Below are 18,027 nucleotides of genomic sequence, written 5' to 3'. Positions count from 1 at the left end.
GTTTAGAATGTTGTTGAAAATACGCAAACACGATTGCCGAAGTGAACTTTCGGACATGTTGGATAGTGTTTACAAAATCACGTTTCACGTATGCCCGAAATGCGACGCCTGTAACATCACGTGTATTTCAAACTCAGCTGCGACACATAGATAGATCCGGTGCCGCGTGAGCGCAATTGTCGCACAACATTTACTTTTCAGATCTTAGGAAATTGTGCGTCAGGAAAAAAAACTCGGCATCATGAGAGTTCATGGAAGACCTCTGGCTTCTGCAAATGATAATACCCTGAAAAAAGCGTTACCCTTATAATATCCTAGTTTGTCCCTTAATTTACAGACCTGTGAAAGTTCCGGGTTAAAATAGGTCTTCAGCAACCCATGCTTGCCGTAAAAGGCGACTATGCTTGTTGTAAAAGGCGACTAACGGGATCGGGTGGACGGGCTCGCTGACTTGGTTGATGCATGTCATCGATCCCAATTGCTTGGATCGATGCTCATGATATTAATCACTGGATTTTCTGGTCCAGACTCGATTATTTTCAGACCGCCGTCATTAAGCTGGAATATTGCCGGGTGCGGTGTTAAACAACTAACCAGCCAACCTTAATTTACAGTCCGTGTGGCTCCAAATGAGAACGATGAAGAGCAAAATAATTCAAAATCAGGAATAGTCTTTTTAATGTCAATACGATACACACCACTAAGTACCCTGTGCCCAACAATATCTGCTGTTTGTTTGTTTTATTCCCTTTATTGGAAAAGAACGTTTAAGAAACTATCATGTTACGTAACGGTAAGAGGGACGAAGATTGAGCCTTGCCATCTCCTATTACAGAACTAATTATGCCAAATATTATTATATTTCAAAATGAAACAAGAAGTCAATATTAGGCTGCAGCCTTCTTCATAGATTATGACTGTTGACTTAAGAAACACTTTGCACATTCAACCAGCGGCGACAGTGGTCAAGCTTCCGAGATGGGCCTAAGCATGCAATCAGGGGTGATGAGTGATCTTCACAAGAAACCTGGTCTTGATGTAATGAAATGTGTGACGTTTTTAGCTATTCGAAATTTGCATAAAGTGCCATCACCATTCTAGCGGCACTAGAACATTACAGAATATTCCACATCACACTAGCATCTTAATGTAGTAACTTCCTTAAAACTGTTAACATTAAACAGTACTACTTTCCTGACAACTGTCCAAAAGAAATGCAGTTAGCTTCTAACGAGCCACAACAGAAACAAAGTAAAACAATTTAACAATAACAATCACTGCCACATAACAGTGTTCAATCAAAGTAGCTTTCCTGCAATTTCAAGCTGACAGAAATGTTACAAAACGTATTCATTCTTGACCTCTTGCTATCAGAAATGCATTTTCATGAACATACATTGTACACCCTGTAAAACCCTTTATATCATTAAACAAGTCGTGGTAATAAGTAGTTGCCAAACGAAAGGCTTCCCTTTTAAACTTCTCTGATGAAGGAAGATACATATGAGATATGTTAACTTACGTTGCTTTAAGGCTTGCAAGGAATAACAGGTCCTGTCAGCTTGACGTTCACACATTCAATGACGCAGGTTGCTAGGAGCATTGTATTACAACACGACTCATCCGATTGGGTTGTGTAGACCGCCTTACAAGCCAGCATACCTGACAGCTGTGACAAACCCAAGCGCAAATGCAGGTTTGGATGGAGGTGCTTGGCTCAAACTGTTGACGCTGGTGAGTTACATATTTGAACACTGATTCACGTACGAGCTATAGATGGCATATTCATATCTGTCCTTATCATACTTGATCTGTAATCCATCTACGTTGGCTTACACTTTGTTCTCAACTAAGCAGCTAGCATCTATCTTTTTCATGTAAAGCTTTGGTATCATTACGTTTGTAGGCTTTTCACATACATAGTTGCCTTTGGATGCATGTGTTGCCCACAGGGATGAAAGAAGTGGTTTTATTATTTAAGACACATTGATCTATCATCTAATCATTGATAATAAACTCTCATCGTCATCCAACAAAATGGACGAAATTATACGTTCGCTTCTTTCCATTACAAATTCACAATAACATGTTAATTCTGCTCAAAGTATAGTTTCCATATATTACTGACTTCTTTTTAATGAAATAAAGGGTTTTACAGGGTGTACAATGTATGTTTATGAAAATGCATTTCTGATGACAAGAGGTCAAGAATGAATAAGTTTTGTCACATTTCTGTAAGCTTGTAAATGCGGGAAAGCTACGTTGATTGAACACTGTTATGTGGCAGTGAATGAAATTGTTAAATAGTTTTACTTTGTTTCTGTTGTGGCTCGGTAGAAGCTTATTGCATTTCCTTTGGACAGTTGTTAGGAAAGTAGTACTGTATAATGTAAACAGCTTTAAGGAAGTTACTATATTTAGATGCTTGGGTGGTGTGGAATATTCTGTAATGTTCTAGTGCCGCTAGAATGGTAATGGCATTGTGTGCAAATTTCGAATAGCTAAAAAACGTCACACATTTCATTACATCAAGACCAGGTTTCTTGTGAAGATCACTCATCACCCCTGATTGTATGCTTAGGCCCATCTCGGAAGCTTGTCTGTTGTCGCCGCTGGTTGAATGTACAAGTATCACTGACTATTTAAAAACAAACCACTACCATCCTATTATGTATTGCCATTGGCTATTTTGATACCACTTTATTATGTACTGCAATTGCAATAGCTGGGCAGCAGCTTGTTTTGATTTGTAAACTTAGTTAATTTTGTATTATGTTTTAATATGTTGATTGCACACAACTTGTTGGTTGTTGCTTGATTTCACACGACATTCGTTTGCTTACAGATTTCTGGGTTAACATATTGTTTCAATTTAGGAATCAGCAACTAACAACCCAGGATCTCTTGATTGGAACTGACACTCTGACCAGTGTTCATCTGGATTCCAAAACTCAGTCACTGGATGCTTGCACATATTACTTTTTAACCTGCTTACGCCTTTCTTAGAATTGTAGTCATACGTAGACTAATCAAAACCAAATACGTGAAATTACGACAAAAATATGTTTCTGTAATTATATTTTGTGAAGAAAATGAAAATATGTATTTCTTATGCTATAAATATATTTACATATTTAGAAATGTCTTTGTCAAGATTGTTACAATCTGTTTCAGATATGTCACTGCCACTTCATGTTCTTCCCAGCACGCGTTATGACGACAAACTCAAGAAGTCTTTTAGAGACCAGCTGTCACTCCACGTTGAACTGAACAAGGAACTGTCCCCGACTCTTTCACCGCCGATCATTGTGATATTCCGGCCTCAAGGCAGACCGAATGATGAATTTGATGGCGTGGTTCTACCTTTCCTTCATAACTGTAAGATTTGCTATAAGTGAAAATTGTACTGTTAGCGAGTGCAGATGTTGACTGATTGTTTTCTGGCTGAAATAATTCCGATGCCGCGTTAAAGTTTAACTCATTCTCGTCTGTTTAACATTTTCCGTTATTCTGTTGGATGTAAACAGTGGACTTACTTGATCCGATGAATGTTAGATTAGGTGATATTAAATAAACATATAAAGAATGATTAAATATTCCATTGTGTCATTGAAGCTTATTATGTCATCCTCCCTTTTGAATGTGAAGCGACCAAAGCAACATCACTTTGGGGCTGGTTTCTAAACAATTTATTGATAACAATTAATGTATTACAACATCAAGGCTTGTCACAGTAAGAACTAAGGAACATTATATCTTCATCAATCCAACTACTGAACGACACTTAAGGAAAGCCAAATTTTTAAAGTCTGTACACTTACTAGAGGATGCCAAATAAATCATATGAATATTATTAAGCATTTTTCCCTCTCCAAGGTTCTTTTTCATGTCTTTATGTTAGGTCAACCTCCTTGTAGGGATATAATTCTCCTCACTGCCTTCGCCACGTCACAGCGGTATGGTCGTGGCTTCACTCCGGCTTGTGCATCAGGCATCAAGTACAAGGACAAACTCTTTGTGACGTCCGGACATCTTGATACACAAGTTAACAAGTCCACATTTGAAAGCCTTGGAGATATCTTTGTGAAAGAATATAACTTTAAGGTATGTAAGATTCACAAATCAAATAGGATAAATATTCTTCAAAGATTTGGCAGTTTGGACTCACATCGAAACTAGCCATCTTTTTGTAACCGGGATTGTTTAGATATATAGGAAGACCAGGCTACGGGTGTGAGACTTTATTCCTTTGTCTATTGATAGATTAACACCCTGAAACACATGTATAGGGAATACATACTAGTTCAGGATACATATATACACATATATGAGTAAATACAAAAAATAATATCACAAACCAATTCTATTACAAAAGGAGTAATTCTTATATCGTTCCTCAGAAAACATACGCAATAAATAATACTATACAGAAATAATGACATTGTCATCAACACATTTTAAATGAGGCAACCTTCCAAGAACGATTACTCCTTGATATGACAAACACAAGGCAAATACTTCATACAAACGTACACATTGCGATGATCGTTAAACAAATTCAATGCTAGAGATCGAGAAACTATGTATCTAACACAATTGCACTTTAATGGCACAGTGATAAGTTTCGTACCCTGTGGGTGACACTGGGGTGTAGATTATTTCACTTCCTCTGGAGGAATATAGCGCTGCTTTTAAAAATAAACAAACCACATTTAGAATATTCTGAATGCGCACTTATATACATGAACATGGTGTTGTATACGTTACTAATGAACTTCATGACGATAATGTATATGAAATGTCAGGTCATATCATTCATTCGTTCTTACATTCAACCATTTATACACTGTAGCTAACATTTTAATAATCCTGAACAGTATTACAAACTTATGTATAAACGCCATTGCACAAAATATACACAACTACGCAATTATACATTTTAGCAAACATTATCATGCACTAGAATTTCAATGAATTTACATCAATACCATTACTACTCAGTACATTAAGTTAATCCGCTCTGGGGTAGATACTGCAGAGAGAACATATTCTCCACTTCGCATCCACCTTGGTTGTGTTTCGATTCGGCCCGATCACAGTGGAACAGGAATTGGTGTTTCTCTCTGTCTTTATACCTGGCACAATACATCGCATGAATTGATTGAATTTAATATTGAGGAGTTTGTTTAATGTTGTAGCAGACATCGGACGTGGGATCAGTACATCTGTTTGGAGGCCAAGGTAAACGTTCTTTGATATTCACGTGTACGCACTTTAAAGAGCTGTACTGACAAATTTAGTAAAATAAACATTTTTATAACACACTGTTCTAACAGATCCGATTTCTTTTGAATGAGATATAAATTTATCATTCAGTAATGATACGCAACACATAATACATCTACTGTCTTTCAGTCATAGCGCACACAGGGATCTCAACTGGGTGTGTTGCCAGCAGTCACAGGGACAGTTTCTACCCTACTGATAATGTTGCCAGCAGCCAAGGGGACAGGGGCAACCCTACTGATAATGTTACAAGCAGCCAAGAGAACAGGGGCAACCCCACTGATAATGTTACTATCAGCCAAGAGGATAGGGGAAACAATACCGATAATGTTGCCATAGGCCAAGGGGTCAGAGGCAACCCAACTCATAATGTTACCAGCAGCCAAGAGGACAGGGGCAACCCTACTGATGATGTTGCCACCAGCCAAGAGAACAGACTCAACCCTACTGATAATGTTACCAGCAGCCAAGAAAACAGAGTCAACCCTACTGATAATGTTGCCAGCAGCCAAGGGGAAAGGGGCAACCCTACTGATAATGTTACAAGCAGCCAAGAGAACAGGGGCAACCCCACTGATAATGTTACTATCAGCCAAGAGGATAGGGGAAACAATACCGATAATGTTGCCATAGGCCAAGGGGTCAGAGGCAACCCAACTCATAATGTTACCAGCAGCCAAGAGGACAGGGGCAACCCTACTGATGATGTTGCCACCAGCCAAGAGAACAGACTCAACCCTACTGATAATGTTACCAGCAGCCAAGAAAACAAAGTCAACCCTACTGATAATGTTACCAGCAGCCAACAGAACAGAGTCAACCCTACTGATAATGTTACCAGCAGCCAAGAGAACAGAGTCTACCCTAAAGATAATGTTGCCAGCAGCCAAGAGAACAGGGGCAACCCTACTGATAATGTTACCAGCAGCCAAGAAAACAGAGTCAACCCTACTGATAATGTTACCAGCAGCCAAGAGAACAGAGTCAACCCTAAACATAATATTGCTAGCAGCCAAGAGAACAGGGGCATCCCTACTGATAATGTTACCAGCAGCCAAGAAAACAGAGTCAACCCTACTGATAATGTTACCATCAGCGAAGGGGACAGTGGCTACCCTACTGATAATGTTACCAGCAGCCAAGAAAACAGAGTCAACCATACTGATAATGTTGCCAGCAGCCAAGAGAACAGGGGCAACCCTAATGATAATGTTGCCATCAGCGAAGGGGACAGTGGCTACCCTACTGATAATGTTGCCACCAGCCATTGGGGCAGAGTCAACCCTACTGATAATGTTACCAGCAGCCAAGAAAACAGAGTCAACCCTAAAGATAATGTTACCAGCAGCCAAGAAAACAGAGTCAACCCTACTGATAATGTTACCAGCAGCCAACAGAACAGAGTCAACACTACTGATAATGTTGCCACCAGCCAAGAAAACAGAGTCAACCCTACTGATAATGTCACCAGCAGCCAAGAAAACAAAGTCAACCCTACTCATAATGTTACCAGCAGCCAAGAGAACAGAGTCAACCCTAAAGATAATGTTGCCAGCAGCCAAGAGAACAGAGTCAACCCTCCTGATAATGTTGCCAGCAGCCAAGAGAACAGAGTCAACCCTCCTGATAATGTCACCAGCAGCCAAGAAAACAGAGTCAACCCTAATGATAATGTTACCAGCAGCCATGAAAACAGAGTCAACCCTCCTGATAAGTTTACCAGCAGCCAAGAGGACAGGGGCAACCCTACTGATAATGTTACCATCAGCGAAGCGGACGGAGGCAACCATTCTGATAATGTTACCAGCAGCCAAGGGAGCAGAGTCAACCCTAATGATAATGTTACTAGCAGACAAGGGGTCAGAGGCAACCCAACTGATAATGTAACCAGCAGCCTAGAGGGCAGAGTCAACCCTAATGATAATGTTACCAGCAGCCAAGAGGACAGGGGCAACCCTACAGATAATGTTACCATCAGCGAAGCGGACGGAGACAACCCTTCTGATAATGTTACCAGCAGCCAAGGGAGCAGAGTCAACCCTAATGATAATGTTACCAGCAGCCAAGGGGACAGGGGCAACCCAACTGATAATGTTACCATCAGCGAAGAGGACAGTGGCAACCCTACTAATAATGTTACCAGCAGCCAAGAGAACAGGGGCAACCCAACTGATAATGTTACCAGCAGCGAAGAGGACTGGGGCAACCCTACTAATAATGTTACCAGCAGCCAAGAGAGCAGAGTCAACCCTAATGATAATGTTACCAGCAGCCAAGAGAACAGGGGCAACCCTACTAATAATGTTACCAGCAGCCAAGAGAGCAGAGTCAACCCTAATGATAATGTTAACAGCAGCGAAGGGGACAGGGGCAACCCTACTGATAATGTTGCCAGCAGACAAGGGGTCAGAGGCAACCCAACTGATAATGTTAACAGCAGCCAAGAGGGCAGAGTCAACCCTAATGATAATGTTACCAGCAGCCCAGGGGACAGGGGCAACCCTTCTGATAATGTTACCAGCAGCCAAGAGAACAGGGGCAACCCTACTGGTTATGTTGCCAACAACCTAGAGAACAGGGGCAACCCTACTGATAATGTTACCATCAGTGACTTGGACAGTGCCAACCCTACTTATAATGTTACCATCAGCCAAGGGGACAGGGGCAACCCTACTGATAATGCTGCCAGCAGCCAATGGCACAATGTCAACCCTTCTGTTAATGTTACCAACAGCCAAGAGAACAGGGGAAACCCTACTGATAATGTTACCAGCAGCCAAGAGGACAGGGGAAACAATACCGATAATGTTGCCAGAGGCCAAGGGGGCAGAGTCAACCCAAATGATAATGTTGCCAGCAGCCAAGAGAACAAGGGCAACCCTACTGATAATGTTACCAGCAGCCAAGAGTGCAGAATCAACCCTACTAATAATGTTACAAGCAGCCAAGAAAACAGAGTCAACCCTACTGATAATGATGCCAGCAGCCAAGAGAACAGAGTCAACCCTACTGATAATGTTGCCAGCAGCCAACAGAACAGAGTCAACCCTACTGATAATGTTACCAGCAGCCAAGAAAACAGAGTCAACCCTACTGATAATGTTGCCAGCAGCCAAGAAAACAGAGTCAACCCTACTGATAATGTTACCAGCAGCCAAGAAAACAGAGTCAACCCTACTGATAATGTTACAAGCAGCCAACAGAACAGAGTCAACCCTACTGATAATGTTACCAGCAGCCAAGAAAACAGAGTCAACCCTACTGATAATGTTACAAGCAGCCAACAGAACAGAGTCAACCCTACTGATAATGTTACCAGCAGCCAAGAAAACAGAGTCAACCCTACTGATAATGTTACCAGCAGCCAACAGAACAGAGTCAACCCTACTGATAATGTTACCAGCAGCCAAGAAAACAGAGTCAACCCTACTGATAATGTTACAAGCAGCCAACAGAACAGAGTCAACCCTACAGATAATGTTACCAGCAGCCAAGAAAACAGAGTCAACCCTACTGATAATGTTACCAGCAGGCAACAGAACAGAGTCAACCCTACTGATAATGTTACCAGCAGCCAAGAAAACAGAGTCAACCCTACTGATAATGTTACAAGCAGCCAACAGAACAGAGTCAACCCTACTGATAATGTTACCAGCAGCCAAGAGAACAGAGTCAACCCTAAAGATAATGTTGCCAGCAGCCAAGAGAACAAGGGCAACCCTACTGATAATGTTACCAGCAGCCAAGAAAACAGAGTCAACCCTACTGATAATGTTACCAGCAGCCAAGAGTGCAGAATCAACCCTACTAATAATGTTACAAGCAGCCAAGAAAACAGAGTCAACCCTACTGATAATGTTGCCAGCAGCCAACAGAACAGAGTCAACCCTACTGATAATGTTGCCAGCAGCCAAGTAAAAAGAGTCAACCCTACTGATAATGTTACCAGCAGCCAAGAAAACAGAGTCAACCCTACTGATAATGTTACAAGCAGCCAACAGAACAGAGTCAACCCTACTGATAATGTTACCAGCAGCCAAGAGAACAGAGTCAACCCTAAAGATAATGTTGCCAGCAGCCAAGAGAACAGGGGCAACCCTACTGATAATGTTACCAGCAGCCAAGAAAACAGAGTCAACCCTTCTGATAATGTTACCAGCAGCCAAGAGAACAGAGTCAACCCTAAAGATAATGTTGCCAGCAGCCAAGAGTACAGGGGCAACCCTAGTGATAATTTTACCAGCAGCCAAGAGGGCAGAGTCAACCCTACTGATAATGTTACCAGCAGCCAAGAGGACAGGGGCAACCCTACTGATAATGTAACCAGCAGCCAAGAGAACAGGTGCAAGCCTACTGATAATGTTACCAGCAGCGAAGGGATAAGTGGCTACCCTACTGATAATGTTGCCACCAGCCATTGGGGCAGAGTCAACCCTACTGATAATGTTACCAGCAGCGAAGAGAACAGGGGCAACCCTACTGATAATGTAACCAGCAGCCAAGAGAACAGGGGCAACCCTACTGATAATGTTACCATCAGCGAAGGGGAAAGTGGCAGCCCTTCTGATAATGTTACCATCCGCCAAAGGGACAGAGGAAACCTTACTGATAAAGTTGCCAGCAGTCATTGGGGCAGAGTCAACCCTACTGATAATGTTACCAGCAGCGAAGAGAACAGGGGCAACCCTACTGATAATGTAACCAGCAGCCAAGAGGGCAGAGTCAACCCTACTGAAAATGTTGCCAGCAGCCAAGAGAACAGGGGCAACCCTACTGATAATGTTACCATCAGCGAAGGGGAAAGTGGCAACCCTTCTGATAATGTTACCATCAGCCAAGGGGACAGAGGAAACCCTACTGATAATGTTGCCAGCAGTCAAGGGGACAATGTCAACCCTTCTGGTAATGTTACAAGCAGCCAAGAAAACAGAGGCAACCCTACTGAAAATGTTACCAGCAGCCAAGAGAGCAGAGTCAACCCTAATGACAATGTTAAAAGCAGCCAAGGGGACAGGGGCAACCCAACTGATAATGTTACCAGCAGCGAAGAGGACAGGGGCAACCCTACTGATAATGTTGCCAGCAGACAAGGGGTCAGAGGCAACCCAACTGATAATGTTACCAGCAGCGAAGAGGACAGGGGCAACCCTACTGATAATGTTACCAGCAGCCAAGGAGACAGGGGCAACCCTACTGATAATGTTGCCAGCAGCCTAGAGGACAGAGTCAACCCTACTGATAATGTTGCCAGCAGCCAAGAGAACAGGGGCAACCCTACTGATAATGTTACCATCAGCAAAGGGGAAAGTGGCAACCCTTCTGATAATGTTACCATCAGCCAAGGGGACAGAGGCAACCCTACTGATAATGTTGCCAGCAGTCAAGGGGACAATGTCAACCCTTCTGGTAATGTTACAAGCAGCCAAGAAAACAGGGGCAACCCTACTGATAATGTTAACAGCAGCGAAGAGGACAGGGGAAACCCTACTGATAATGTTACCAGCAGCGAAGAGGACAGGGGAAACCCTACTGATAATGTTACCAGCAGCCAAGGAGACAGGGGCAACCCTGCTGATAATGTTGCCAGCAGCGAAGAGGACAGGGGCAACCCTACTGATAATGTTACCAGCAGCGAAGAGGACAGGGGCAACCCTACTGATAATGTTACCAGCAGCGAAGAGGACAGGGGCAACTCTACTGATAATGTTACCAGCAGCCAAGGAGACAGGGGCAACCCTGCTGATAATGTTGCCAGCAGCCTAGAGGACAGAGTCAACCCTACTGATAATGTTGCCAGCAGTCAAGAGAACGGGGGCAACCCTACTGATAATGTTACCATCAGCCAAGGGGAAAGTGGCAACCCTTCTGATAATGTAAACATCAGCCAAGGGGACAGAGGCAACCCTACTGATAATGTTGCCAGCAGTCAAGGGGACAATGTCAACCCTTCTGGTAATGTTACAAGCAGCCAAGAAAACAGGGGCAACCCTACTGATAATGTTAACAGCAGCGAAGAGGACAAGGGAAACCCTACTGATAATGTTACCAGCAGCGAAGGGGACAGGGGAAACCCTACTGATAATGTTGCCAGCAGACAAGGGGTCAGAGGCAACCCAACTGATAATGTTACCAGGAGCCAAGGGGCCAGGGGCAAACCTACTGTTAATGTTGCCAGTAGCCATGGGGCCATTGGCATCCCTACTGATAATGTTGCCAGCAGCAATGGGTACATAGTCAACCGTACTGATAATGTTGCCAGCAGCCATGGGGTCAGGGGCCACTCTTACTACTGTGATACGGACAGATTACGGGCTGCACGGGAAGAAATGAAGAAAGGGACAACTGTTTTGCAACAGGAGGTGGAGGCCCGGTTCAGGTTGTCACCAGGGATACTTCTTCAAATGCTTGAAAAGGTCGTGACATATCTGGAACAGGAACGAGAGGTAACAGAAATCTCATGATCTTGGGTATAAAACGTTTTGTCATCAACCATATGTTTCAGATTGTGCTTGTCAAACTCATATATTTCTACCTCTGAAACATTGTAGGTTTAACAATTGCTTGTTAATTCTATGTCCCTGTAGACATCCCAGGTCAGAAAACCTCATGTATGTCACCCGAAATGTTTAAAGTTAGGTTGTCGCTGACTGTTTGTCATTATGCCATGAAGTCATATATTATTGCTTATGCTTTCAGTTACTGTGGTTTAAATTGAAAAGTTCTGACTTGGCGACCACAGGCATCCCCCCTGCTTCATTCCACAGATTATATTATTTACTTAATCATTAGTACAGTGGTTAATTGTTATAGATATGTGTAGATATCTGCCTAGGTAGATCCTAGTTACAATAGGTCTTCAGCAACCCATGCTTGCCGTAAAAAGGCGACTATGCTTGTCATAAGAGGCGACTCACGTGATCGGGTGGTCAGGCTCGCTGACTTGGTTGATGCATGTCATCGTATCCCAATTGCGATGGATGCTCATGATGTCAATCACTGGATTGTCTGGTCCAGATTCGATTATTTACACAGACCGTCGTCATATAGCTGGAACATTGCTGAGTGTGGCGTTAAACAGCAAACAAACAAGATATTCAAGTGTATTTTTTTAGCTAACGTTTTAATAGTTTATTATTATTTTCTTTTCGTTTGTGTGTATCGATATATGATGTTCAACAAAGATATAGAGTTGTGTAAAAGTTTTGTGAGTGCTTTCTAGGCCACGACACCGAATAATTTATCCACGATATCAGCAGGAAAGTTTGCAATAAGCATTGGTGAAAGTCACCTTTCAACAGCGGATCAAGCATTTTTTAAAGGGAGGGGTCAAATAAGAAGATTCTTCCTCAGTGTGTGTTGTCTACGAGGTGATTGTCATCTCAGTTATGGGTGCATAGGAAGCGTCCAAGGTGAAGGTCAGCTACCATCAATAACGCGTATGCCCCCCGTTGGAATCGGTAGCGGCCTGACATCTCCTGTCCATAGAAGAGACGAGTATGCGAATCGCATCCTGGGGAATGGTAGCCCACTCGTCCTGTAACGCAAAAGCCTGGTTGACGTCAGCGTAGTCGTCTATCCATATCATCCCGAGGTATCGGGTTCAAATCCGGGGATCTGGGGGCCGGGAGAGAACATCAATGTTGGTGTTGTGTAGACAGGCTCTTTTGATCCGTGTTGTGTGTTCTGCGTTGTTCTGCAGGAATACACCCTTGCCGCAGGCTGCAATTGAAGGACGTGTCGTGGTAGAATGTTGTTGATGTATCATTGAGCCGTAAGATTGTCCTGGATATGGAGCAAACCTGTCTTGATGAGAGATAACCGATTCAATATGACGCGTTGAACAGGATGTTTGCTCGTAGACCTACTGCTCTCAAACGGTTTCGTATGGTCGGCGCATTTCGAGTATTTTGGATACAGTTGAGGGGGTTGTGGTCGTCCTTTCACGTAGGTAGCGCAGTCGGATGTAGCGATCTTGGACGGGGGTGGTTACTCTTGGTTGTCTTCACCTTGGCCAATCACGTGTTGACCCATGCTGTATAAACCGATCCCTTGTGATGGTGCTGGGCGCTACATTAAAAACCTTTGCTACAGCTGATCGGGATTCCCCTGCCTGCAAGCTGCCTATGACGTTATTTCTTTGCACTTCTGTTGATCTTCGCATGTTGTTAAACTGTCACTGTTTGATTGGCAATCAAAAACCCTGCACTTATTTACCGTTAATATAGCTGATGCACGTGCAGTGCTAGCAGCTACATGGCCCTCATTAATTGAACTTCGGGAAGGGAAACCAGCACTATGTGTCAGACAGAGATATGGAATTCTATTACATGTCATACAAAATACTACTACCCTCCATGTGAATGAGTGAGTGTGGTTTAACACCGCTTTTAGCAATATTTCAGCAATATCACAGCGGGGGACACCAGAAATGGGCTTCACACATTGTGCCCATGTCGGGAATCGAATCCGGGTCGTGCATGTATTTCAAGAGACGTTTTCATGTTTTTTTCAGGCTGCAGCATCTTCAGAGATAAAGGAAAAATGTAAGTTCCAAACGGAAGTTTCTAATCTGAGAAGTAAATACAGAAGTAATGTAATTGTAGTGTAAATTTATGACGGGGCACCAATGAAATAGTTAATGAGACTTTAAATTCATTGTACGTTTAATACATCTTACCATTATCAGTGTAATGCTGACAACATAGAGTTTTCATACACCTTTAAATCTCTTATCAATGGATTAAATATACGTTTCGTAATCCTTAAATAAAAGTTATGAACATCCTTAATGAATGAAAAATCAATATTTCAATTCTTTATATAGCTTATTATTTGGATACAGAATTGACCCTTACGACTTAATGATAATTGTTTCATCTAAGTACAAGGATGTGATAATGATTGAAATTATCTTCAGCTCCACCTCTGCTTAGAGTCGATGTGGCCAACAAGATAGAGAAGCAGCTGGCAATGGATGAAGGATCAGTTAATAAGATCATAAAATCTCTGCTAAAGGTACATTCACTTTTGGGCTGTAATAAAGAACTGTGTTAGGTAAGTTTGGTGCTTTTATACACAGATGATACACCATGACTATTTCAGTGTTATTTGTCCCATAGCTCGGAGTCATGCCAAGTGTAAATGTATTCAAAGCTTGTTGAGTTTTATTTGGAGGACACAAAACAAATACAAACAAAATCAATGATACAGCAGATGAACTGATTTGAACTGATGAGAAGTTGTTTCTCATTTATGTTTTGCGGCTAAGCGATGATGATTATGAGGGAGGAAGGCTGCAGTGTGAACTGTTTGATTGGTCCTTTCAGGTGAAGCCAGGAGTGAAATGGTATAGCGGACTGAAGAACTGGTTGCATTGGGGACGCTGAAGAAAGTCTGGGGGAGTTGTTGTGACGAAGTTTCATATGACGCCTCCACTTGAGCAGCTTGTAGGCAAACAGGTTTAGCCAGAGGAACTAAATGAACATGAGTGTGCGAACTGGTTGAGGCGATATACATAAAAGGACGTAGTTGTCTTATCCAGTAACTTTAAGGGACATTTGCATCAGGTTAGGCGAATGTTATGTACCCATCCATAATCTCAAATACCTAGTGAAGTAGTCATCAAAATTCGACTGTTTTCAGGCAGCAGACTCTACATATGAGGTTTTATATATCATACCAGACTGGAGATACTTTAGGCTTGGCCAGGCAAAAGCAAACGAATCTATATCCCATGTCAGACTGTAAATAAGGTTGATTGTTGAAATTTGAGTGTGTAATGTTTACCCAATGCTCTTATTTGCTTTGTATGTGCAAGGCCGAATATATTTCAGAGTTTACAGAACATATGTAGTGCTATTGGTTTTTTTTGGTTTTTTGTATGTACAGAAGCTTAACTCATCTGTGCTGATATAAGGCTTAATAGATGTTGAGGATAACACGTGGTGCTTGCAAACCCATTGGGTAAAGAAGCACCTTTGCACTATATTCTGATCATCGTATCACATTAAACAGGTGACAACCAAGAGAGGGTATAGAAATGACAACCAATGGATAATAATCCACTACCCACGAATCCACGAATAACGGATCCTCTCACGCCTACAACTTAATTTTATTTAACAGACTTGAATTGTATTTAATGTGTTTACAAATAAGAAACATATAACTATTATACAGTATACACTGTCTTACGACTCTGTGCAAAGCGGGAATCCTGTTTTCTCGACGAGAGTGAACTAGAAAAGGGTGCCAGACATCTAGGTTCCTGCATATTTTACCACAAGGTTCCCATTGAAGTAACATTGTGTAAATATACTGCAATAGTTGTTATCAGTGCCCATGTCATTCGTGCTGGAAGTGAAGTGTTGGAAAGTAAATACTTGACAGCTCATGTCGATGATATAATACTGCAGTACAACACCAGTGTAAATAATTGAGACTGTAGCCACTTATTTATTTTTTGCCCTCGGCCAGTGAACAAATTCGTGACCATTAAATGATTCACAAATTTCACGTGATTTTAGAAGCGCATTTGTATTGAAGCGTGCTCTCGTGACGATTTTTGTTCATCTGATCAACCGGAAAATACAGATAGATATATATTCCTAAGGAGCATATTGCATATAAATGGACGTCGAAAGGCTGCGTTTTTGTATGGATTATTCCATTATAAATTTGCAGAGGAATTCTATTAATTGAGTGTCTCTTGTACATTTTCAAAAGTGATTAAATATATCCTTCCAAACCAAAAGCTCTGTTAGCTGTCTTTGCGATTTAAAACATGTATGGGGTACCTGTTTTAATAAAGGTTTCATAAAATTGCTACCTAGTTTACTTTGATTTTATGTTAATGATAGTGCCAGACATGTTCCTGGAACACATACATTACAGAGGTTCAAATTGTTGGTGTTTTTCAACCCAGTCCTCCATGATATCGGAATATTCATCAACAATTTATAATCTAAATCCCTTAGGGTCATAGTTGTCCTTAAACACCTGGGAATTCATGAAACCATTTTCCTAACATATTTGTTTAACTTGTTTCTTCTTATTCACCCATCACATCCTTACTGTAGAACTTTCCCCGAGTATTTAAAAGGTCTCTCTAAAATGGATCATCGATATTCTAATGCATACTGATACAAGCTCCTTCATTTAAGAAATGTGGAAATGGAAAATAGGATATTTTGGCCATTGATTCAGAATTGACAGTTTTAAAGAATCGCATTGAGATCTATCATCGTCAGCCAACTTCTTCATAGAGCATAATTAAATTGATCCTCTTAATGTTATCAGGTTTGTCATTCCAGATGAAGTTATAGAAAATTATATTTAGTGTTTTTATTATTTCTGGCGGATTTGGCAATGATCTAAAAATATGTACTATTGTTAACAATGCAAGTGTCTTGATATCTGTAATTTTACCAAATAATGTCAAGTTTCTTCTCCTCTAGCTCGCCTTTTTTTACCATATTCAAGTCTTTTTCTGGTGTTAATGACCCAGAGGTCCTCTAGTTGTTGTTTTAAGTTTAAACCCCCAGTATGTCAAAATTGCCTATATGCCAATCTATTTGATAATTTTGACATAGCCTGAAATTGCTATCTGTAAATGTGCCAATCAAATTGCTTAGGTTTTATGTACATTAATCTCAAGGTCTGTTATTTCTTTAAATAAGTAAAGAGTATCTAAAGCAGCTTTGATGCTTGATTCTGTTCAATGCAAAAATAATTCAGTATTATCAGCATATTGTCTAAGTTCATTTTCAGTAGTGTTGATACTTGTTCCTCTCATACGTTTATTTTTTTAATAATTTTCCTTAAAAAGTCAGCCACAATAGCGAAGAGATACGGAGCGAGAGTGTCACCCTGCCTGCAGCCTCTTTTATTTGAAAGATGTGGATCATGGGTTTGAGTTACTTCTAAACATACTGATCATTTTTCCAAGGACTGGGCCGATACTTGTGAAGGACTAACATCATCAAACCTTTCGATACAGTATCAAACGGTTTTTTCAAATTCAATTAAAATCAGTAGTTCATGCTTTATTTTGTTTCCTGGTTTTGTTTCACAGGTCACATAGTTTTGGAAGATGAAATGGTTGAAAGACCAACACAGCTTCCAATTTCTTACATTCATACACTGTTTTGCAAAGATGAAAAGCTTGACAGCTCGACATTGCATCTAGCTTCCAACCTGCGTGTTCAATAGAAACCTTAGACGCACGAATGTTCTGCTAATGTCCAATTCAATATTTGGATAATTTGAAAACCTAAGGTTAACGAGGCGCTTGTGTTGCTTGTTTACTCTCCCTTTATTAAATGAGACCGACAAGGGTTTACGAGAAGGCAAAACTGATTCTGCTTTTGGATTATGCCATTGTTTTAGTGGGGAGCCTCTTTGGAGTGGGCTGCTTACTTGTATTAGTGGGGAGCCTCTTTGGAGTGGGCTGCTTACTTGTATTAGTAGGGAGCCTCTTTGGAGTGGGCTGCTTACTTGTATTAGTAGGGAGCCTCTTTGGGGGGCTGCTTACTTGTATTAGTTGGGAGCCTCTTTGGAGTGGGCTGCTTACTTGTATTAGTAGGGAGCCTCTTTGGGGGGCTGCTTACTTGTATTAGTGGGGAGCCTCGGGGGGGGTGGGGGGGGGGGGGGGGGGGGCTGCTTATTTGTATTGGTAGGGAGCCTCTTTGGGGGGGCTGCTTACTTGTATTGGTAGGGAGCCTCTTTGGAGTGGGCTGCTTA

General features: G+C 41.6%; 1 protein-coding gene across 1 annotated transcript; it reads left to right on the top strand.

Moving 5' to 3' along the window:
* Positions 1-3,153: 3,153 nt before the first annotated feature.
* On the top strand, positions 3,154-11,747 carry LOC124127644 (putative uncharacterized protein DDB_G0282133). Its single transcript, XM_048382747.1, has 6 exons — positions 3,154-3,378; positions 3,902-4,104; positions 5,199-5,241; positions 5,416-6,186; positions 6,724-8,579; positions 9,162-11,747. The coding sequence occupies exons 1-6, from the start codon at positions 3,177-3,179 to the stop codon at positions 11,745-11,747; spliced, it is 5,661 nt and encodes a 1,886-aa protein (XP_048238704.1). The 5' UTR covers positions 3,154-3,176.
* The last annotated feature ends 6,280 nt before the right edge of the window (positions 11,748-18,027 follow it).

The sequence above is a fragment of the Haliotis rufescens genome, unplaced genomic scaffold (assembly GCF_023055435.1).
Source record: "Haliotis rufescens isolate VD_foot unplaced genomic scaffold, xgHalRufe1.0.p SCAF_41, whole genome shotgun sequence".
Lineage (NCBI taxonomy): Eukaryota > Metazoa > Mollusca > Gastropoda > Lepetellida > Haliotidae > Haliotis > Haliotis rufescens.
The sequence above is the reverse complement of the archived record's forward strand: the minus strand, read 5'-3'. Positions and strand labels throughout refer to the sequence as shown.

Excerpts from the sequence above, each read along its gene's own strand:
- LOC124127644 (XM_048382747.1), top strand. The coding sequence starts at position 3,177 with ATGTCACTGCCACTTCATGTTCTTCCCAGCACGCGTTATGACGACAAA. Across the intron at positions 3,379-3,901 it reads TCTACCTTTCCTTCATAACT|GTCAACCTCCTTGTAGGGAT; the intron begins GTAAGATTTGCT and ends TCTTTATGTTAG. Across the intron at positions 4,105-5,198 it reads TGAAAGAATATAACTTTAAG|CAGACATCGGACGTGGGATC; the intron begins GTATGTAAGATT and ends TTAATGTTGTAG.